We start from the raw sequence: 25,381 nt of genomic DNA on the forward strand, positions 1-25,381 counted from the left end.
TTCAAAAATTTACACATTTGAAAAAGAACATGAGATATAATTTAGGCATCTTTGTTTAAAAACATTAAAACAGTTTTCTCCTCTATCTACATTTAAATTATTTGGTAGTTTCTATGATAACATATCATGATTTTCACATATTATTAGGCATAAAAATATTGTTTGTCTTTTTCTCCTTTCTCTATTTTATATCTGAAGAAAGATGTAAGATTCTGGCCCATGAAAAGTTCTTAGTTAAAAGGGGGAAAAAAGCATAAAAGCACGATTTTTTTTAGTAATTCTTTCCCATTACATGATCACTAGATATGTATCTTTGATAATCTAACTAAGTTATCTTATGGCAACCTATAGAACCAGTAAGAAGACAAAGACTTCTCTTTCTTGGCAAGAATTTTAGGAGGAAAAAGACAGAAATGAACAGAATATTAGAAATACAAAAAAATGTTTCAAGTATGGGAACCAAAAATAAATTATCAAAAATCAATCCCGCCCCCAAATTGCATAAATACACAAAACTAAGCACATGGTACTATTCTTAATTATTAAAAAACTTGATATTAAGTCATTTATTTTTCACTAGACATTATACAAGGATATTTATAAATCATTATCTAGTTTAATATGACCATTATTTGCCATAGGATTTACCATATTAAAGCTATTTTGCACATGTTTACTTCCTTCCTTAAAAAGGTTCCTGAAACTGGACATGGTGGTTCATGCCTGTAATCCCAGTGGTAGGAGGATGAAGCAGGAGGATATTGAGTTCAAAACCAGCTCCAGCAATTTACCAAGGCCCTAAGCAACTCAATGAGATCCTTTCTCTAAATAAAATACAAAGAGGGGCTGGAGATATGGATCTGGATTCAATCACTGATGCAAAAAAAAATCCTCAAGACAAGAATTTTACTTATTGCTTAATCCCACCATTCTTGGCAAAAGGCCACATCATGTGCTTTCTTGTATGCAGAATAAAATTAATTAATTACAGACAAGTAGACTATACACCCAGGAGAGTATAGTCTTCTAGAAGAGTACTGGTTTTGTCAGTGGTGACAGTATAATTAAAAAGTAGCAAACCCTCAATTTCAAGGTATCCTGACGTAGACAATAAATTACTCGACGACTATACTAATTGCAGATAAAATTCTAAAATTGTCAGCAGATTTTCCAAAGTGCAAACGACTGGAATAGGTCACTGAGCACCAGCAAACAGAGTAGCAGAGGTGAAAGAGCAGGTAATGAGCAGAAATAGGCAGCACCAAGGACTAATAAGGGAGCTCACCATTTCTGTTGCTACTAGTCTCAAGAGAAAGCATTTCCTACATTCTGATATTCTTCAAAGGCTAGTTCTCCATTTAAAATTGTATTGAAGGGGCCCTACATTTTACTGGAAGTGCAAAAATTTCAGAAAGCTTACTCAGTTTGAGCTCCCCTCATCCAAAAATTAAAAATGCTCCAAATACAAAATTTATTAAGAATCATGTCAGCATTCAAAAACTTTCAGATTTTGAAGCATTTTGGATTTTAAATTTTTCAATTAGAAATGCTCACTCAGTAAATTCGTAAATATTCCATAAACATTCAAAATCTGAACGACTTCTGGTCCCAAGCATTTTGGAAAAGGGATAATCAATGTAAAATACTACATTAAACATTACATCTATAGCTCCACACTGGCCAAAGGAAAAAATGCAGTGAATCCGTGTACCCCAAAGCACCTTTGAAACAGCATCCATTTTTTGTTTAATGGTATATCTGGAGCAGATTTCATATGCTGTTTCATCTCATGCCACAGAAAAATGATTTTATAAAATCAGAAAAAAACCTCATTAAATAGGGTTTTGCCAACCTTTGAAGTTTTTTTTTTTTGTTTGTTTGTTTTTGTTTTTGTTGGTACCAAGGATCAAAACTGCCCCCTTCCTCACAACTACACAGTAGCTCTACCAGTGAGTCATGCATAATCTGCAACCCTGAAATGGTACATTTTATTGATGTATAAATACACCCGCAGCCCTAGTAAGGTAATACGTATTTCTAAATACATGCCCGAAAAACCACAAATAGAAAATAAGATTAAAATATATAAAAACATCTTCAACACAGTTTGAAGTGCTGAGTTTCTGCTGATATTTTCAAATAGGAATTTAAGAGCAGTATCTGTGCTCAACAAAAACCTAGGAATAATCTGATCTCAAACAAACAGATAAAAAAAAAGGTATAATCGAATCTTTAAGAGTTGATACTAGATCTGTCCAAATTTCTAGTTCCTCACACTCTTTATTAATCTGCATGACTCAGCAAATCAATATTTTGCAAATGACTAATGCATACTGTAGAATCACAGGTGGTAAAAAAAAAAAAGAAAAAAAAATTCACTCAGAGGGTTTATAAACGCCTAATGGCTTTTAATAGAACAAAAAGTTTACTGATATGGCTTCAGATTCTATATTGTAACTAACCTTTAAGAAACTACTACTTGTTGAATTTTGGTGGAATATCAGAATATTCACAATTATCTGCAAGATTATTAAAACAAACCTTTCTTTTCCAGTTACACATCAGCTGAATTGTCTTCACATGTGTCAAACAACATCATGTTGCAAAAGACTGAATGCAGAAAGACAGGAAATTTTTACAAAATTACAAAACAATGCTATTCTTATTGATATTTTCATTTTAAAAGATGTATTTTTCAAAAAGTTAAGTTACTGACATAAACGTACAGCAGGTTCATTACTATTAATTTTAAACTGAATTTATGTTTTCCTCAGTTTTAATTTCTAATATAGTAAATATTGGTAGTGACTGCTTATATAAATAAAAAATCTTCCAAGTCCTTATCATGAACTGAATTCAGCCCCTCTCAAAACAAATTTGTTGACTACCTAACTCCCAATGTGACTGTATGTGGAGATGTAGTCTTTAAGGTGGTAACTGAGGTTAAATGACAGTGGGCTTCAATCCAATAGGACTAGTGTTCTTCTAGGAAAAGGAACAGTAAAGACCTCTTTTCTTTCACTAAGCACTCACAGAGGAAAGGTCAGTGAGGCGACAGTGAGAAAGTAGCCATCTGAAAGTCAGGAAGAGAGGCCTTACCAGGAACCAACCCTGCCAGCACCCTGATCTTGGACTTCCAGCCTCCAGAACTATGAGAAAATTATTATATGCTATTTAAACCATCCAGTAATATTGTTATAGCAGCTGAACGAATTAATGGTCCTATTTTTTTTTTCTTTACAAGTAGTCCTGAGACCAAAAGTTTTGACAACCAATAAATTAGTCAATAAACACTGGTTGTATAAACTAAAATGCTTGTAAATAATATTATTTCATAGTTATAACCCAGAAAAGTAATCATAATTTTCAGTTATTCAAAATAGAAAGAAAAAGGAAAACAAAGTCATCTTTAATGTTATTTTTACTTGAAGTATGTAATGTAATCACATCATTCAAAAGCATAAGAAAAAAGTGAAACAACATGTGAAAGAATTAATGCTAGCTACTGAGGCACTCACTTTTCATTTCAGGAAATCTGGCTTGTTGATGTGTTTGATGAGTGCAAACTAATCCTGAGTAGGTGATGAGTCTATTAACTTTATATAGATACAAAGTCATATACAAAGCAAAACATCAAACCTTAAGTTTTTGTTTCGAGTGAGGAAAAATAACCAAAGAAATTACAGGATTTGTAACTGAATCAATAAATAAATACACTAAGTACAATTTTTTTTTTTTTTTTGTACTAGAGATTGAACCCAGGTACACATAACCATTGAGCCACATCCCCAGCACCGCCCCCAACCCAAACTTTTTTTTTTTTTTTTTTTTTTACACATTTTTGTATTTAAAGACAGGGCCTTGCTAAGTTGCTGAAGCTGACTTTGAACTTATGATCCTTCTGCCTCAGCCTCCTAAGCCACTGGAATTACAGGTGTGTGCCACTGCGCCTGGCAACTATGTGCAATTTTTTTAATCATGTAAACTTATCAAGAGTATAGGGGGATAATAAATTGGTAATAGTTATTAACAGTAAGAAAACCTATTTTAGTATATGCAAAGGTAAATATTTCTGTTCCCATTCATAAGTGGAGTCGATGTAGCACAAATAGTAACAAAGTTGTGGAAGTCACCTAAAAAAATGAAAATTTTGATAGGAAGAAATTTTACATAATTAAGTTATAAAAGCTTAGATGAATGAAAAAAGGTATATCAGTAAGTTTCTGAATTTCATGGACACACATTATGTTGGTGGTTTGCTTTTAACAGAAAATAAATTGTGTATTCAAGTACAATAATTTTATGTGGAGTAGTACTCTAACATAAAAATGAAGCAAAATGCATAATTTCTAAGACTCTAAATCCTAGAAATAAAATTCAAAATTACATTTTAATAAATTTCATTTCATATAACTTTCATAGAAAGAAAATACTAATTCAAATTGAGCTAACTTTTCTCTGGTTTAATGTTTATATGAAAAAATAATTATGTACTCTGTTTGGAAAAGTATAATCAATCCAGGACATGCAAGTATCATTTTTATCTTATGAGAATTTCTCCATGTTCCAGTTACTTCATTCCTTATTACATGCTGCAAAAAGCAGTAATAATTTTTATAGCCAAATATCACTTTGTAAGATACCAGGTACCTTTCAATATTTACTATATAAGTCATGCATGAAATTTAAACATTACAAAAAATGACTTACCAGTTGACACTCCTGAAATATGCACATTTTCAGAATGTTCTGCAAGAGCACCATTTCCTAAAATTAAACATAATAAATAAACTAATTTCCAAGATAAAATTTATAAAAAATTTCAGATCCTCTTTACAGCAGAAACAACTACACAGAGCTGTTCTTAATATTCAGAAACTAAAGTCAAATATGTAAATATGATTAACACCAGAAATAATTTTCTATCAACTAATAATCAAAAGGGTACTAGTAGGAAAGAGGAAAACATCACTTTTTAAAAACAGCCTTCCTCTCAGAGTGTCTAATTAGCCACAGGTTACCATGTGATGACTGGTAGGGCCATATATGTTGGTAACTTCTTTTTATGTTCTGTATCTTGAATTGCCTTAGAAATCTTTCAACCTTTCCTCACCAATAATTCTAGTAGTCTTAAGAGCAGAGTAAGAATGTATCTTATTTTGGAATCCCCTGATTTTCTAAACCGCATTTCAGAGTTGGACAAATAGAAGCATTCAAATAACTTACCTTATGCTACCTAATACAATTAAAGCATGGCTTTAAAAGACTCCCATTTAATGTACAGAGAATATTTCCTCTCTCAAAGTAATGTGAAGAGTATCCCTTCGGGTATTTATTTTTTAAAAATATTTTAATTTTATTAAACAACATTTTTACTGGGTGTGGTGGTGCACACCTATATTCCCAGTGACTCTGGAGGCTGAGGCAGGAGAATACAAGTTCAAGGCTAGCCTTAGCAACTTAGCGAGATCCTGTTTCAAACAACAACAAAAAAAGGCAGGGGGCGTGGATATGGCTCATCTAAAACCAAACCAAACCAAAATGAAGTATTTTTATCTACTTTTTTTTTGGGGGGGGGGTACAAATTCCTCATCATTTCTAAAGTTTTGCCTCTCCCTACCTATTAGCTGCACCTGTCATCCCAACAGTTCAGGAACACAACACATAAAAATAATTTTCCTTGGAGTGGGGTCGGGGAGAAAGCTAGCTGGAATAAGCTTAGATGACAAAAGCAGAATTCTCTTTCCTGGTATAAAGTAGCAAATATTGTTAACTAACAACTTTTCTTTTACAACTACCACACTTGCTTGATTATGACTGCTTGATTATTGCATGCTCCACTGCACTAAGCTGCAGGAGAACAGAGTCTGTGTTTATTTGGCACACCACTGAATGCACAGCTCCAGAACAGAAAGGATGCTCAAATAGTTGATGGATGTATAAATGAGGATGTCATTATAATTATGACAATTAAAATGAAATCATACCCATTAAGCACTAAATACAGTATTTGGCAAACAACACTGTTGAACAGGTATTCATTTTTATTAACTATGTAAAGTAAATTACCATTACTTAAGAAAAAATAACAGTAACAAAACCGCATTTTAAGTCAACTATAACTATATAATTCAATGAAAAGAAGAATAATATAGTACAACAGGTAAAAGAGATGTGTATACTAGATTAAGTATACTGATTACCGTTACTTAAGTACTGTGTTTTAATACCACATGAGGCACAATGTCATTTTCCCAGCAATGTTAAATGCTACATGTATAGAACTGAAACTACTAGAAAGAGCACATCCAATTCTTTATTATATACCAGTTATAAAAATAGGTAGCAGAAACAAAATACGACACAAATTCAACAAAACACCTACCAAAATCAGTAAAAATACTTGCCACTCACAAATACAACAGCTCTGGGATTCTTGGGAGATTAAGTACATATAAAACTATTAGTTTTAATATTAGGTGTATTTTATATATTAAATTTATATATTAAATTTTTTTCCCAATTCAATAAACAGAATAAAGGTAGCATAATGTAGTATTTAAGATTGTGAATTCTGGACTAGATTGATAGAATTCTAATTCCACCTCAAATACTTTGTAATTTAAGTCAAGCTACCTTACCTTTCTGTTCCTCAATTTAATTTCCATCTTATAGGGCTAGTGAAATTCTTTGCAATATAAAAAAGAATTCATCTAAACCTACATTGACATGCAAATAAGTACACAGTACAGCCTTATAAAATATTTCATTGAATAAAATTATCTCTATGTGCTTATGGGTAGATATACAAATAAAAAATGTTACAGAGCAGAGTTAGAATATAATCTAAATTTAACTCCAAAACTATGTATGTACAGTTTATAATACATGTTATCTGTATATGTGAGTCATATATACGTATACACACACACATACACATATGTATTTACTTAAACATGGATGAATGTAAAGGCATATATAAACCGTGGAGAAAATTCTCTGTAACAAGAATTAAAAAGACTTGTATACTTTAAGACGGAATTTTGTTACAAAGGCACAGATATCTTTAAATTTTTTCTTAGTATTATTAAAAAAAGAAAAAAAGGTGATCAGATAATTCTGGATAAACAAAAATCTGATAAATACTGTGCTAAATATTATAATATCAGAAAAGTCTTAATAATTTTAAAAACTGGTAACACCTTAATATATAAAAGTAGTACTATTTACTATTAATTTCCCATATATTTACTATAACTTAAACACAGTCCTATTCAGAAGTTTAAAAAAATGATAACTTCTATTAATATCAAATTTTTTTTTGCTGTTTCATTAAATGTTTCTGATTCTGAACATAACTTGAAGTGGGCTATATGTAATTTAGCAATACGCCTATTCTAAAAAAGTGTTTGTACAAATTATGTCAGTTACATAATATGATTATTTCCATTTTGCCAGCAAATAGCCCAAAGAAAACTGCAGTGATGCTAAAAAACAAAAATTCTCCCTAATGCCCCTCTTCTAAATCCCAGGAAAATAACACTTCAGATATATGACTATAAACACACTTCACCCATCTTACTACAACTACAAAGTTCACATGCACTCTCAAGATAGTCTTAGAAAAGTCACCTTAAAGGCAGCAAGTGCTAGAAAAATATATAGTCTAATAAAACATTACTACTATAAGTATACATTAACAGCTGACTTATAAATCAGCTGATTAAGTAGAAAACTTCTAAAATCCAGTTTTTCAAGTAAGAAAAACTTTCATTCACTATCATATAAAACATAATTAAACATAATTCTTTTTTATTCTAGTCCCACTAACTGCATACAAAGAGATGATCAACTTCTCAATTATTATTCCTCTGGAGTTTGAGTGTAATGAGAGAGAATCGATTCAAAGAGATGATTCTTTAGGAGTTAAGTAAGCCATAGAGCAGTGACAGAGTGTGCACTGGACTCCTTGTAATCAAACCCCAGCTCTACTATATTTACTCACAAACCTTACTTAAACAACTTTTCTGCCAGACATGGTGGTACAGGCCTGTGATCCCAGCTGCTCGGGAGGCTGAGGCAAGAGAATTGCAAGTTCAAAGCCAGCCTCAGCAATGGCGAGGCACTAAGCACTCAATGAGACCCTGTCTCTAAATACAAAATAGGGCTGGGGATGTGGCACAGTGGCTGAGTACCTCTGAGTTCAATCCCCGCTACCAAAAAACAAACAACTTTTCCTAAGATCTGATATACTCACTTGTATAATGGGGATGTCAACATGAAAGACTGCATAAATTTACAGTCTTCGCATTCTTGTTGTATTTTTCTTTGTTTTATTTATTTGTTCCTTTTTTATTTATGGCCTAAAATTCCTAAGAAATAGCTAATAAATACACCTAAGATTTGATAGATACTTACCTATACAAGAATTCCCTCAGCCAATCCTTTAAATAATGTTCCATTTTACAGATGAGAAAACTGAAGATTCTCATAGTTTGGTTATTTTTTCAAAGTGCTAGTAATCAAATGAAAAGTTTGAGCTTCTTCTTAAGAATAATTCTATACCGATTTCCACAGCATTAAGAAATCTGTGTTTTTTTACTTTAAAAAAATATTTGGACATAATTATAGTTCTTGTTTGTAAAAGAAATAGTGCTTAGCTCTCAGCACTAAAACCCACCTGCCACAACTATTTAAATTTGGAAGTAAAAATTAGTTAAAAAGTTAAATGATAACTATAACTAATGAACTTGTTCAGCATTATACAATTTCTTCTCCACTATGCAATGGGTGCAGTCACACCTAAAAGCATATACACATACACTAAAAAAGCAACAATTCTTCCTATTTTATTGTATCCAAGGAAAAAGTCTAAAATCCTAATAGGATTTGCCAAATTCTCCAGAGTCTGGTTCTTTTAACCATTTCTAAAACTCTCTCTCTCATTGTATACTTTTCCATTCTATCTCCTGTTTACAATAATAATAAATTTCCTTTGGAAAAATGTAAGCCTTCTCTCTTGCCTTTGAACTTTAATATCATTTCTTTGGGGAGGCATCTCTTGACTCCTCCATTGCAGGTATTATGGTTTGGATATGTGGTATGCCCCAAAACTTATACATGAGACAATACAAGATGTTCAGAAGTGAAACAATTATGAGAGCTATAACTTAATCAGTGGAGTAATCCATTTGATAGATTAATAATTTGAATGGATTAATGAATGCTACCTGTAGGCAGGCAGGGCATGGCTGGAGAAAGCAGGTTACTGGGAGTATAATAATATAATCTTGGGGATTATATTATCCCTGGCTCCTTGACCTCAATCTCTTTGCTTACTGATTGCCATGTTCCTCTACCACAACCTTCTGCCATGATGTTCTGCCTCACTTTGGGCCCAGAGCAATGGAGTCAGCTGATCATGGACTGAACCTTTGAAACCATGACTCATAATAAATTTTTTATCCATTAATTTGTTCTTATTGCTTATATTAGCCACAAAAATGCAAAGCCAACTAACATGGAAATTAGTACCCGAAGTGGGGATGTTGTTGTAACTAACCTGACCATATGGTTCAGAAGCATTCAGAACTGGTTTGTGGGAGGAGTTTTCAAAAGTCTGGAGATGCAGACTGGAAAAGCCTTAGAAAAGCAGATCTAAATGGGCAATTCTAGTGAGAGCTGAGAAGATGAGAATGTCAGTAAGACTGTAGACTAAAGAATGGGATGATGATGAGGAGGACTCTACTGGAAATTGGACCAGAAGTCATTCATGATATATTCTGGCAAAGAAACTGTCTACATTTTGCCCATGCCCTGAGAATTTCTGTGAGGCTGAATTTTAAGGTGATGGACTAAGTAATCCATTACCTATGGAAGAGGAATTTCAAGGCAACATAGCATTCAGGCAGTGATATAGATATTTCTGGTGGCTATTAGATAAATTTACTGAGATAACTGGAAGCAGAAAGCACAGAAGATTTAAAACTTGTAAAAAAAGAGAATGTAAAATGGTCCAAGAAAGGTGTGGGTTGATGAAGAGATTATAGTCACCTCAAAGATGCTACATAGTTTATACAGAGACAATAGGAAAGATGTCTTGAGAGAATTTCAGGAATTGACAAGACCACACCCATTTTAGGATCAGAGTGTAAAAGTAAAAATTCCTTTGATAAGAGATCATGGGGGAAACCTTGCTTGTACAGGGAAGCCTAGGAAGTTGTTTCACTGTGTTCAGCCTCACAGGTCCATAGAAGCTGCTGCAGTTGTCACCCCAGGAAGCCTGTTTGAGATGGAGGCAGATCTTGGAGTTGTCTACATGGTGCTAGTTCTGCAGGAAAACAGGATGCGGGAGTTAGGGATTCATGGAAGCCTCCCCCCATGATTTCAAAGGAAGACTTGGAGACCAGGCAAAGTGCACAAGGTCAAAATCCATACACATAGCCCAAGAGGGTGATGAGTAAAGATATGAGAAGGAAGTCAAAGCTGCAGTGGAGATCACCAAGACTAAGAGACGCCAGTAACAGTAACAACACTTCTGAGGAAAGCCGCAGAAACAAGCGGAGAGAGGCCATGTGAGCTGCAGCCAGGGGCAGCCAGAAAGGCCATAGGGGCAGAACTACATAAGCCCTTTGGAGAGAAGATCACAAGGCCATGTGCCTCAGAGGCTGAATGTGGAGCTACAGAACTGGTTTTCCCAGTTGGATTTTATTCTTGCTTTGGTCCTATCCTTTATTGATATGCCCTTATTTCTCTTTTTTGGATGGAAATAGTTTCTCTGTGCCATTATATACTGAATGTATGCGACTTGCTTTTAACCTTTATAGGGGCTCACAGCCAAAAGTTTGCCTTGAGTCTCAGATATGATTTTGAACTTGGAACTTTTGGGCAATGAAAAAACTGTTAAGACTACAGGAAGTCTTGGAAACAGACTAAATGTATTTTGCATTGTGAGATGGATATGAGCTTTTAGGGATCAGAAGTGGAATGTTATGGTTTGGATATGATGCAACCCCTGAAAGCTTATGTTTGACACAATGCAGGAATTCTCAGAAATGAAATGCTTAGATTAAGAGAGTTGTGAGCTGATCAGTAGATTGATTCATTTGCCATGTTAATTTGAATGGATTAACAGGTGGTTAACTGTAGGTAGGAAGGACATGACTGGAAGAAGTAATCACTGGGGATATGTCCTTGGGGATTATATTATCCCTAGCTCCTTGCATTCAAGCTCTCTCTGCTTACTAGTTGCTATAGTTTGAGCTGCTTTCATCTGCCATGCCCTTCCACCATGATGTTCTGCCTCACATTAGGCCCACAGCAATAACGTGAGCTGACCATGGGCCAAACCTCTGAAACAACTGGCCAAAATACTGTTTCCACCTCTAAGTTGTTCTTGTCATGGACACTGATCACAGTGATGCAAAGCTGACACACTGGGTGAGGTCACTCTGGTAGGCTACTAAGGCATCTACTACTATCACTTTCTAAAAATTTATCACATCTGTGTAATCTATGTAACACTTGTAATTCTCTATTAGAGGTTCTATTTTGGGGGGAACAGGGAAAGGAAGAAGGAGTGGGACAGGGATACAATTGCATTTTGTTGTTTTGCAGCCCTAGTGATAAATACAGAAAGTTATACATGATAGGGACACTTAGTCTGTATCAACTCAAATAAATGAATGATTAAGTTGATATGTAAGTAAAAGGTATACATAGCCTCTGATCCCAAACAGTTGACAATCTGTTGAGAAAATAAATGAAAATACATGAATTATAAATAATGAATACAAATCGAAATAAAATTAATAAACTTAGAGACTTTTCTACTAAAATAGAAATGGAAGATAGGGATGCCCACTACAGTTTCAGTATTAGCCAATGCTAAAATATGTGAAAACAACTATGGGCATATGAATTGCAAAAACAAAACAACAACAAAAAAACATAACAACATAAAAGTGTTTATTTGCAGATGATACAACTATATGTCTATTTGGAAGATGAAAAACATTCAATAACAGAAGAACTATAAACACTAATAAAGTAACAGGATATGGAATAAGAATACACAAATCAAACAGAAATAAAGACCCTATTTTGGTAGCAACAAAAGATTAAAAATAGAACTCAGACTAAGGACTCTTGCTGCTGCTCATATCAGAGTAATTGGTAATAGACCAGCAAATTTGCTGTGAACTTAAAAAGCTTGGAAAAATACATGAATAAAATTCAGATACAGGACAACAGGTTATATAAGATTATGATTCCTGAGAAAAGGAAAACAAACCAAGATGACCTCTATTATTACACTCGCTTTCTTCCTGGAGTTATCCCAGAACCTGGCACATTGAGGGGAACCCAAGCAAAGGATGGAGATCAGGCTAAACTGAAGAGACAGAGATTTGAGTTGACAAAGGCTAAATCAGCTGAAATGTTCAGAGTACTAGGGAGAAGAGAACTTTGAGGGGCAGAGACAGAACTTCAAAAATATGCAACACAGTCCTAGTCTTAGGCTGCATGCTAAGCTACACATATGTAAGGTGAGATTTCATGAACACAAACTACTGGAATCTGGAAGCGCACACTCTTCCATCTCACTAAATTGGAAGATGTTGAAGTTCTGACCAGAAGGAGTGAAAGAATGCTCAAGTGAAGAGCCCCTGATGAATACCTGGGCATTACTAGCAGATTAGTGTGGTTCCCTTATGGGTAGTGCTAAGTTAGCTCTAGACTAAATGCTACTCCATAACTTGCCCTAACAATGCTTTAAAACAAGTTTCATCTAGAACACACAATAAATAACTTGCTGATGGGAGTATAAAAGAGTACAAGAAGTTTAGAAAATAGGTAAATAGAGTTTTGTCTGTCTGTTTGTTTTGTTTTGTTTTGGGGTACTGGGGAATGAACTCAGAGGTGCTTTAACACTGGACTACATTCTCAGACCTTTTTATTTTTTACTTTGAGACAGAGTCTCAGTAGGTTGCTTAGGGCCTCACTAAGTTACTGAGGGTGGTCTCAAACTTGAAATCCTCCAGCCTTAGTCTACTGAGTTGCTAGGATTACAGATGTGCACCACTGTGCCAGGCCCAGAAATAGTTTTTTTGTCAAGATGAACATGTTTGTATCACCTAACAATTCCACACCTAGGAAGAAGAAACAAAAACATATGAAAAAAGATAAAAAGGAATAATAAATACATAATGACCAAAAGAAACCAAACACAAAAGATTTTACACTGCATGATTCTATCACAGAAAGTTCTAGAACAGGAAAACACTAATCTATGGTCAAAATGTTCTGTATTTTGATTGGGTTATGTTATATGGTTGTAGAAGTTTGTCAAAATTCACCAAAATGTCACCTCAAAATGGGTGCATTTTATTGTATGAATGCTATATCTCAATGAAGCTGATTTTAAAAAATTAAATCAAGAGGTAAACAAGTGATATTCACACATGATTTGATTCCGAGATCTAGTTTCCTTTCTCTTTGATTCTGTTGGCTATATACAGGCTTCTTTTATCAACCTAACAAAATGGATGTAGGTGTTTTAGCTGAATCAACAGGAAGAGAATATTTGGGATCATCATTTGCAACCAAAAGCCTTCATATTCATTCCATTTGAAACAACTAAGGTCACATGCCCATCTTTGTCAAGGAAATGAAAATTTAATAAGACTCAACAATGACTAGGAGTGAGATGTTGTTAAAAAAAGAAAAGGAAAATTAATTGGATGATAGCATTTTTCCTTCCAAATGAAGTCCAACTCCTTATCCTGGTATTCAGGATCTACAGTCTAGGCTCCAAACATCCCTTTCAATTTTAACATCTTCTATTCCTTTGATAGTAAAAACATTCTTCTTCCACCTTCTGATTAAGACAATAACAACAACAACAAAATCTCTTCTCAAATTTTTAGAGAAGGTCAAGGCTTAATTAAATGTTAACTCAGCTATGAAGCTTCTGGGAATCACGCCACTGAGAAGTGACTATTTAAAACTCCTATGGTCAGCATTTTGCATCCTTTTAATGAACGAATAGACCCAGTCATTGACTATCAACAGCTACTAAAATCAGAAAGAAAAAAGACCATGAGACATTGTGTGCCTTCAAATGGATAAACACACAGAGAAAAGAAAATTGTATTTGATCAATCTCTACCTAAGGCAACTCTTTTCAACAGACTTTACTGTAATAATAGAAATGCACTACAGATGCACTAATATGATAGCCATTAGCCATATGTGGCTATTGATCACTTGAAATGAGGCTAGTATACCTCCGCAAATAAGTTAATTTTATTTAATTTTAATAATTGAACTTTAAGATTAAAATAGCTTATATGGATAGTGGAGACCTATTCGACTTATAACTCTAAGTCCAATTACCAATGTATAGGAAAGGCAGGAGCATTTTCAATCAACTATGGGACTTCTGGGTGAAATAGAGGTGGAATAGAGGTGGAATACAGGTTTCCTTGGAATGACTCTGCATGTGAAAAGAAACAACACTGCGAAGAAATAAAGGGAGGAAGAGCTCTGGGAATGAAGAAAAAGAGGTGGCAGGAAAGCTAAAGAGCACAGAGAAATAGAAAGGCAACTCAGAGAAAAGTATGAAGGGTATGCAATTCAAACTCCAGATGGTGGTGGAAGGACTCTACATTACAAGCACAAGGTAAAGCCAGAGAATGCAGACAGCCCCAAGGATAAACAGAGAACCAGCAGTCCTAACTGCAGGAGAAACCCACGATTCTTGCAAGCTTTAAATTCAGCATGAGAATATAGACTGCTTGGCAGGCTAGCTTCAAGGGAGAAAACCACTGTAGCACCCATCATTTCTTTAAGGGCTATAACCAAGAGCCATGTTGTGTGTATGTGGGGGGGGCGGCGCTATTTGCGCTATTTGGGACTGAGCTACTTTGTGCATCAGAAAACATGAAACAGTCACAATTCAGAGTTGCTGAGGACACCATGGCAGGATGAGCTCATGACAGAACCCCATGACTGGATAAGAGATGATGTTTTAGCTTTTCTGATGCTGTGACCAAAGGACCTGACAGGAACAATTAAGAGGAAGTTTATTTGAGGACCACGGTTTCAGAGGTCTCCACTGACTCCATTCCTTGGGGCCCAAGGTAAGGTAGGACATCATAGCGGAAGGATGAAGGTGAGGAAAGTAGCTTAGGGCACTGTACCAAGAAGCGGAGACAGCTTTCCTGACCAAGACAAAATATAACCCTCAAAGTTATGTCTCCAATAACCCACCCCCTCCAGTCACACCCTACCAACTTCTGGTTATCATTCAGTTAATCCCAATCAGGGGATTCACTCACTGATTGGGTTAAGGCTCATAATCAATGCCCCTCTAAACCTTTTTGCATTGTCTCACACATGAGCTTTTGGGGGACACTCACATCTAACCCACAACAGATGACGAGGAGACAATCCAACCCTTCTCCTAAGAGAAGAGAGGGATCAGTCACAGACCCACTGATAAGTTTAAGCAGTGGGGAGCTCAGGTTGTGAAGGGCATAGTGTCAGTGGCATCACTATCTGAAGTGAGCAGTGAAACCCATTTCATGCAGTTTACCTAGGATGCAAGTCTTAGTGCACCAAAATTGAGGCCAGGAGGTTGCTTAATTCTCACAGCTGCCCACTCCAGTGCACAACTGAGAGTTTATTTTGCTTTCCTCACTCTCAGAGGCATTTGGGGATATGCCTTAGCTTGCATGTCCCTGAAGAGCACAGACTGAAGGGCCTTGGAAGTAAGTGAGCACTTATTGGTTCCACATATAGCAAAGCTACTTGAAGTCAGCAAAGATTCTGGAAGCACCAAAAAAAAAAAAAAAAAAAAAAGTCTGGTAGGAAATTCAGGGCAAACCTCAGTTACACAGCACCAACCTGTTTAGTGGGACCAGAGAGGAATTTCAACAAGTTCCAGCTCTAATGATCTGCACACCTCCTCTAACCCATGAACTCCATTATTAGAGCACCTAGAAAGAAACTTCTCCAATATAAGCACTGGGACTAGGAAAAATGATTTGGACTTATTTCTCCTCTGCCCATCTTTTCTTTTTTCCCCCTTACTGTTATAAAATTTTAACTAACTTAATTTTTAGTCTTGGGTTGGGGATGTGGCTCAAGCAGTAGCGCGCTTGCCTGGCATGCGCGGGGCGCTGGGTTCAATCCTCAGCACCATATAAAATAAAATAAAGATGTTGTGTCCACCGAAAACTGTAAAATAAATATTTAAAAAAATCTGCCTCCTTTTAAAAACAAATTTTAGTCTTTAATTAGATTTATTTTTCCCCTTTTCCATTTTCTCTCCTCTTCATCATTCTTCTCCTTTTTAAGTATTGCTGCTTCTTTCTTTTTTCCCTTTCCTATCCCCCTTTTATTCTCATTTTATTATTACTTCCACCCTAATTTATGAGTTTTCAGTTTATTATTTTCACCCTTTTCCTTTTTATTGGTAGTATAATTGTTGTTTTTAAGTGTTTTTTACTGTGTTTCCATATCCAGTTTGTCTTTGTGTTACTGTTTGTTTTCTTCTGAGAAGTATTGGGGACCAAGCCCTCAAAAGACAGCTGCTCACTAAGGCAATCACATAAAAGTAGAAGAGATATCCATCCCAAAGATGCAAAAATCTCAACACAGAAACCCAAGAAAAATGAAAAAAAACAACATGTTTCCTCTCAAAGCAAAAAATAACTCTAGAAACTGATTCCAAAGATATCAAAATAGTTGAAATACTAAAGAATTCAAAAGGTTGGTTGTTAAAATGATCAACAAATTCACAGATAAAAATAAACAGCTAAATGAATTGAGGACAACAATGCAGAATATGAAAGAGGAATTCAATAAAGAGACAGAAATTCTGGAAATTAAAAGTACAATAAGACCCCCCCCCCCAAAAAAAAAAAAACCCACAAACAAACTCAGATGAAAGCCTCACCAACAAACCAAATCAAGCAAAAGATTATCAGGGCTTGCAGACAAACTTGCACATTCAGACAGTAATAAAGAAAAAAGGGAGCAACTACTATCAGGACATACAAGAGCTCTGGAACAACTTTAAAAGACCAAGATTATGACTCACCCAGGATTAGAGGAGGGAGTAGAGCTACAGGCTAAGGACAAAGAAAACCTATTATGTGAAATGATAGCATAAAATTTCCCAGATCTTGAAAAAGATATGTACTCCCAGGTAAAGGATATGTACATCTTGGTACATGTGTGATTAGTTCAGTAAACCTCTAAGATAAATGAGAAGAAAAAAAAATGAACACAGATCATTCAAAAACAACCAAAAGGAAACAACAGAATGACATGAAGTAGTTCCTATCTGTCAACAATAACCCTGAGGGTGAAGTTAAATGGTCTGAATTTTCCAAGTAAAACACACAATCCGCTGATAAATTAGGAAGCAAGACTAACTGTTGGTTACCTGCAAGAAACTCATTTCATTAGCAAAACATACACACACTAAAAGTGAATGGATGGAGAATATTTCAATCAATGGAATCTGAAAGCAAGTAGGAGTAACCATACTTGTGTTCAACAAAACAGACTTCAAGCCAAAATCAGAAGAAACAAAGGTCCCGAACATACTGAAAAGAGAACAATTCAATGTACAACTGTAAATATATATACATTGAATATCAGACCACCCAACTTCATAAAACAGAAACAATATGATGTAAAGGGAGAGACAGGCACCATGTGACAAAGTGGGTACCTTCAATATACCATTCTCAGCGATAGGAGGATCTTCCAGGAAAAAACCCCAACAATGAAACATCAGAGTTCAATTACATTATAGACCAAATGAACAATGAATATCTGCAGAATACACATTCTTTTCATCAAAACACATGGCTTTCTGCATTGTATTTGTCCATAAAGCATTTCTTTACAAATAACAAAATAATCATAATTTCTTGTACCTTATCAGACCATAATAGAATGAAACTAGAAATCATCAACAAGCAAAACTGCAGAAAATATACAAACACATAAATGATACACTTCTGAATGAGCCGAAATTGGAGGAACTTTTTTAAAAATTTTACAATCAAGTGGAAATGAAAACACAACCTACAAGAAATTAGAGGACAGAAAGAACAGTTCATAGCTATAAGTGAGTATAACAGAAAAACAAAAATCTCAAATAAATAACCTAATGATACAGTTCAAGGCCTTGGGGGAAGATAAAAAGAAAAGAAGGGCTGGGGATGTGGCTCCAGCGGTAGTGTGCTCAGCTGGCATGCGTGGGGCACTGGGTTCGATACTCAACACCACATAAAAATAAAGATATTGTGTCCACCTAAAACTAAAAAATAAATATTTAAAAAAAGAAAAGAACAAGTCAAACGCAAAATCAGTAGAAGAAATAACAAAGATCAGAGCAGAAATAAATGAAGTATATATAAAAAAGAATACAAAGGACCAATGAAACAGTTGTTTTTTTGAAAAAAACAATTGACAAACCTTTAGTAAACTAACCAAAAGACAGAGACAGAAAAGAGATGAAAAGGGGGACATTAAAACAGATACCACTGAAATCCAGAGAAGTTAGTGAATATTTTGAAAAAGTATGTGCCCATAAATTGGAAAATCCAGAAATGGACAAAATTCTAAAAACATTTATGACTTGCCAAAATTTGAACCAAGAAGCCATAAAACTCTTAAGTAGATGAATATTAAGCAATGTGACAGAAGTTAGTAATGCAGTTCCAACAACAACAACAAAAAAATCCAGGATTAGATGGATTCATTGCTGAATTTTACCAGTTTTGAAAAGCCAACACCAATTCTCCTCAAAATATTCCATAAAACAAAAGGGAAGGAATCCTTCCAAACTCATTCTATGAAGCCAGTATTATTACTCTGTTACCAAAACCTGATAAGGACCCCCACAGAAAAGAACATCGTAGACCAATATCCTGAATGAACATAGATGCAAAAATCCTCAACAAAGTTCTTGCTGATTTCAACTTCACATTAAGAAAAGATCATACAGCATGATTAAGTTGGTTTCATTCCAGGGATGCAAGGTTAGTTCAACATATACAAATCAATAAATGTAATTCACTACATAAGTAGAATCAAGGATAAAAATCATGATCATCTCAACAGACCCAGAAAAAGTTTAATAAAATTCAACACATTTTCAAAATGAAAACACTGTATAAACTAGGTATAAAAGGATCATAGCTCAACATAATAAAGGCCATAACTGACAAACTTAGAGGCAATATCATACTGAATAGGGAAAACCAGAAAGCATTTCCTCCAAAACAGGAGTGAGTCAAGGATGCCCACTCTTACCATTAGCTTAATCAACTTAGTACTGGAAACTTTAGCCAGAATAAGGCAAGAGAAGGAAATAAAAGGGATACAAAAAGGAAGTAAGTTCAATTATCCCTGTTTGCTGATGATGGTTCTAGATTTAGAAAACCCTATAGTCCACCAAAAGAATAGATAAACCAATTCAGCAAAGTAGCAGAATGCAAAATCAATTTGCAACTCAGTACTTTCCTATATACCAAAAATGAGCTTGCTGAGAAAGAAATCAGGAAAACAATCCCATTTAGAATAGCCTCAAAAATATTTAAATCATCTAGGAATAAAACTAACCAAAGAGGCAAAAGACGTCTCCAATGAAAATTATAAAACAATGAAGAAAGAAACTGAAGATGACACTAGAATTTGAAAAGACACCCCATGTTCATGGATTGGGAAAATGTATATAGTTATAATAGCCATAGCAACAAAAGCAATCTATAGTTCAATGCAATCTCCATCAAAATACCAATGACATTTTTTACATAACTAGAATATACAATCCTAAAATTCATATGGAAGCACAAAAGGTCCCAAATACCCAAAGCAATCCTGAGCAAAAACAAAACAATGCTGAAGGCATCATGACACGTGATTTCAAAATATATTAAGAGCCAGGGTAATACTGGCATAACAATAAGCTTATTGAAATATGGAATAAGATACAGGACCCAGGAATAAATAAGCAGTCTCTTCAACAAATGGGGCTAGGAAGACCATATGATATTATGTAGAAGATGAAAACTGATCCCTCTCACTCTGTATAAAATCAACCTGAAATAGATCAGAAATCTTAATGTAAGGCTTCAAATTGAAACTGACAGAGGAAAACAGTGGAAATACTTCAAGATATCAGTACAGGCAACAGTTTACTGAACAGGACTCCAATAGCTCATTAACTATTAGCAAAAACTGACAAATGGCAATATTATATCAAATTTAAAAAGCTTCTGCACAACAAAGGAAACAACAGTGAAGACAGCCTACAGAATGGGAGATAAATCTTTGCCAGCTATTCATCAGATGAACTATTAATCTCCAGAATATATAAAGAATCAAAAAAGTTAATACCAAAAGAACAAGGAATCCAATCAATACACGTGCCAATGAGCTTAACAGACACTTATTAAAAGAAGAATGAATGGCCAATAAATATATGACAAAATGGTCAACATCTTTAGTCATTAGGGAACTGAGAATCAAAACTATTTATAAATTCCATCTCACCCAGTCAGAATGGCTGTTAGCAAAAAACCAAAAAAGAACAAATGCTCATGAGGATGCAGGAATGTAAATTAGTATAATACTTATGAAAAGCAGTATGGAGGTTCCTCAAAAAAACTAAAATAGCTACCATGAGATACAACTATACCACCAATGGGTATATAACTTAAGAAGTCAAAGTCAGCATACAACGGAGATATCTGCAAACCTACATTTACTGCAGCACTACTCACAACAGCCAAGTTATATAATCAACCTTGCTGCCCATCAATGGCTTATGGATAAAGGAACTGTGGTTGTATACATGCAAGATGTAATATTGATCAGACATAAATAAAGAGGAAATCATGTCATTCACAGGAAGACAGATCATCATGCCAAGTGAACTAAGTCAAGCTTGTTAGAAAGAAGTGGTATCTAAGAGAAAAAAAATATATGACATATAAGTAGAAGGGGAATTAAAGAGAAGAGGAAGGGTATTAGAGGGAGAAGGAATAAGAAAGGATAACTAGAAGGGTGAATATGATCAAAATACATTATGAAAATGTCACAAAGAGACTCATTATTTTGTATAATTAATATTAGCTCTAGTAAAAACAACAACAAATCATACTATATGGAGATTCAATCAGCAAGTGCCAGACTGAAAAATTCTAAAGAAAACTTGTCTTCAACAAATTTTTCTTTTAAAGGTTGTGAAGAAAGTCACAGTTTGAAAAAGGCTTAAAGGAAATATCAAATAATTACAAAGGTGTGGACATTACTTGGATTCTAATTCATAAACAAATATTTATGACATTTATGAGAAGACTGTAAATTTGAATTTAACTAGATTTTTTATTGAAATGAAGAAAAACAATATTCTCTGAGAAAATCACATCAAACACTAAAAAAAGGGCATCCTAAAATACTAATAGGTGAAAACAATGTCTGATGTTTTCTTCAAAAAGTATGAGGGAGGAAGAATGTCATAGGGCAATGAATGGGACAGGAGATTAGCTCTGGGTTAAGTTGTAAGGGCATATGATTGGGGTGTATGAGGGGGTTCATTATTCTATCTACCTTCACACAAATATTTGAAATCTTTGATCACAAGCAATATAATAAGTAAAAAAAAGAACTCTGAAACTATTATGAGCATACTCCAATATACTATTTACATGGCATACAATATGCTCTATATTATAGATTTGTGCAAATGGCAAATTAATCCTAAAACACATAGATGTCCTACGATCAGGTTTTATTTCATATGCATTGTTTCATTCCCTTTAGTATCTTTTTTTGGGTGGCAGATACCTAGGATTGAACTCAGGGGCACTGGACCACTGAGCCACATACCCAGTCTTATTTTGTATTTGCTTTTGCTGAGGCTGGATCTGAACTCTTGATCCTCCTGCCTCAGCCTCCCCAGCCACTGGGATTACAGGTGAGTGCCACTTCACCTGGCCACCTTAGTATCTTAATCTGGTATATTAAACATGTAAATTACACAAAATAAAACATTTCTGATCATTTATCATAAACTTCATTTTACTGTTCTCTACAGCACTGTGAAGACATTTATAGACAATTCATGTTAAACTATGTGAGAAGTCAGGCATTCTATAATCCTAGTAACTCAGGAGGGTGAGAAAGAAGGATTGAAAGTTGCCAGTGTTAATAACTTAGAAAGACCCTGTCTCAATATAAAAAAAAAAAATAGAAAGGACTGTGGATGCAGCTTAGTTATAAAGCATCCTAGCTTCAATCCCTAGTACCAATACAAACAAATAGCCCCAATAAACAACACTATGGGAGAAGATAAAAACACAAGGAAGGAGGGCTCAAAACCCAAGTCCTTAAACCCTCTGAAATGTTATGTATAGCCTGACCATTACCTTTTATTTATAAAGATATATATATATATATTGTGTGTGTGCATATATACACACACATGCAAAAAACTAAGCCAAGCAATTTTATTTTTAACTACCAATGAGGCTCTTATCCTCCAAACCCTAATACTATCTGCTAGAAACAGATAATGGAGGGCTCATTTTGCCTCAGTTACATGACCACAGACTTAAGATCTAGTATCAAAATGTGCTTTCTCATTTCTGATGCTTGGCCCTGTTAAATAAGGTCCTGTGTGTTGGTGTCCTAATCAAAGAAAGCTGGTGTCCTTTTAAGAGGAAGAGACATCAAGAGTACCTCTTGATGCAAAGAGAAGATACAGTAAGAAAGACCCTGCAAGTAGGAAGAGGAATTCTCATCAGAAACCAACCCTGATGGCAGCTATATCTCGAACTTCCAGCCTCCAGAACTGTGAGAAAATTAATTTCTGTTGTTTAAATCACTCAGTCTGTGATATTCTTATAATGTTCCAAACACATATATACATACACTTCTCCTAGGTATGGCTGAATCCTTTGAAAGAGTATGAAGAATTTAGTACATTCTTTTGAGGAAAGGCTCCATAGTATCTAATGAATATCTATAAGGAAATGTTCCATTACAAAAAAAAGATTAAGAAACCTCTGGGAGATATAACTGTATTTTCCTACTTCATTTAATTACTAGAATTATAAATTATTAATTCTATAGCTTTTTAATTGCAGTCATCCATTACAGATTTTTATGAACTGACCTGAAATGTACCAGTTGCCTAAAATTATAGGAATAATTATTTATAACAGTATTTTTAATGGAAAACACATAATTTTAAACCACTTTCTCAATGGACATTTAGGATCTCAATGTTTTTAATATGTTTAGACTTCCTGTAGTAAGATGTCAGTAAGATTTTATTTTTGAAAAATTCTTAGAAGATAAAGATAGTATGACAACGAGCTATTCAAAGTACAAAAATTATACAAACACAGGCTCCTAGTATTTAGAGAATGTTTCATACCCTTTAAATAACGTGCAAAGATCCTTATGATTCCCATGGCTAAGCAACTAAGTATGTGCTTATGCAAAGGAAATAATTTTCTTTTTTTATAAGATTAGTTTGAACCACTGGTATAAGAGCTCATGACATAAACTAGAAAAAGAATTTTAAGACTATATGAATTTAATTAGTCCTACCTCTGATTCTAGTGTCTTAGAAGAACAATATATAAAGATGTGAAGGGATTAAAAATTCCAGAAAAATTACAGACCCATAATTATTAATTACTTTATCAAGATAATTTTGTATATCATAATATTCATCTTTTTAAAGTATATAATCCAGTTATTTTTAGTACTATCAAGAAGTTGTATAACCATTAAACTAGTACCTAAATATTTTCTCTTCACCCCCAGAAAGAAAGCTTGTTCCTATTACTCCCCTTTTCAACCTTCCCTCCTGCCCCTACCAACGGCTAATCTGATTTCAGTCTCTGTGGAGTTGTCTATTTTGGTTGTTTTAAATACACACACTCATAGAATATGTGATCTTTTGAGGTTACTGTACATCTTGTTTATTTTAGTCATTGTAGAAGGGATGAAGTGATATTTCATAGTTTTGGTTTGCATTTTCCTAATAGATTATGATGCAGAATTTCTTTTCATATGTTTATGGCCATTTGTATATATTCTCTCACGAAATATTCATTCAAATCCTTTGCTCTTTTTAGTTGGCTGGCTTGTCTTTTCATATTGTTGAGTTATAAAGTTTCTTTATATACTGTGAATGCTAATTCCTTTACCAGATACATGATTTGCAAATATTTTTTCCACTTACTATAACTTTTTGCTTTCTTGATGTTATCTTTTTGAAGCTCAAGTATTTTGAGACAATCCAATGTACCTAATTTTTCTTTTGTTGCTCATGCTTTGGTCATAGTTCATAATGATATTTATACTGTATTACTAAATTTGGCTTGCTGGTATTTTATTACATGATTTTTGCACCTACATAAATAAGGGAGATTGATCTGTGCTTTCTTTTTTGGTTTCAGGGCTAAAAATGGCCTCATGGAATAAACTGGAAAAAGTTGGTTAAAGATTGTGTGTGTGTGTGTGTGTGTGTGTGTGTGTGTGTATGTGTGTTCACACATGTGTGTATCACAAACTGGGTGCTGTTACTTACACATTTTATTCTCATTTAAGGAAATTAGTTTGTAAGAATATATTTAAGTATGCTGTTTTTCTTCTAAATATTCTTCTTGGCTTATTTTCTTCTTGCTTTAATAAGCTAAAACTTCATAGCTTACTGTTGAACAGTAGGTAATAAGCTTGTTGATTATACTATGACATTTCTGGAAGTGGCTAGTGGCTGCTTTGCTCACATTATATATCAAGCATAGCACCCAAACTGATAAATCTGGCACATAATCAGTTTAGTCAGAAGGAAAGTGTAATGGACAAATAAGGATGATTTTTCCTTACTTTCTTCCCTACAGGCACAATCTTTCACTGGGGTCTGTGACTAAGGTTGAGAAGACACAGTAACAGAATTCTGGTGAAAAAAATGCTGGGAACCTTTGACAGCAACTCTATTTTATTAATAGTTGATAAACTTGAAGTACAGAGAAAAGGCAAAGGCAGTTACTTTTTTAGAAATAAGCTTTGCTGAGATACGATTTTTATGCAAAAAGTTCATGATTTCCAGAGTAAAGTTTGATGAGTTCAAACAAACATACACAGTCCTACAACCATTTCTACAATCAGGATATAACATTTCTAAAAGTGAACTAAAAGTTCACTGATGCCCCTTTGCAGTCAATCCCCATTCAACATTCTACAAGCATGATGCATGGTTTTGAACTAGAGATGAATTATTGAGTCTTCCCCATGAAGATATAAGAACAGATATCATTATTCCCAAGTCATGAACGAG

General features: G+C 34.4%; 1 protein-coding gene across 2 annotated transcripts in view; it reads right to left on the reverse strand.

Moving 5' to 3' along the window:
- Lrp12 (LDL receptor related protein 12) overlaps window positions 1-25,381 on the reverse strand; it is an 86,838-nt gene that overhangs the window by 32,010 nt on the left and 29,447 nt on the right. Inside the window, exon 2 of one of the 2 annotated variants that reach the window (XM_076835653.1) lies at window positions 4,711-4,767. The exons of the other annotated variant lie outside the window; for it this stretch is intronic. Within the exon in view, the coding sequence (XP_076691768.1) occupies window positions 4,711-4,767 (57 nt within the window). The remainder of the gene's footprint in view (window positions 1-4,710; window positions 4,768-25,381) is intronic. 2 annotated transcript variants of the gene reach the window in all.

This window comes from Callospermophilus lateralis, chromosome 16, assembly GCF_048772815.1.
Source record: "Callospermophilus lateralis isolate mCalLat2 chromosome 16, mCalLat2.hap1, whole genome shotgun sequence".
NCBI lineage: Eukaryota > Metazoa > Chordata > Mammalia > Rodentia > Sciuridae > Callospermophilus > Callospermophilus lateralis.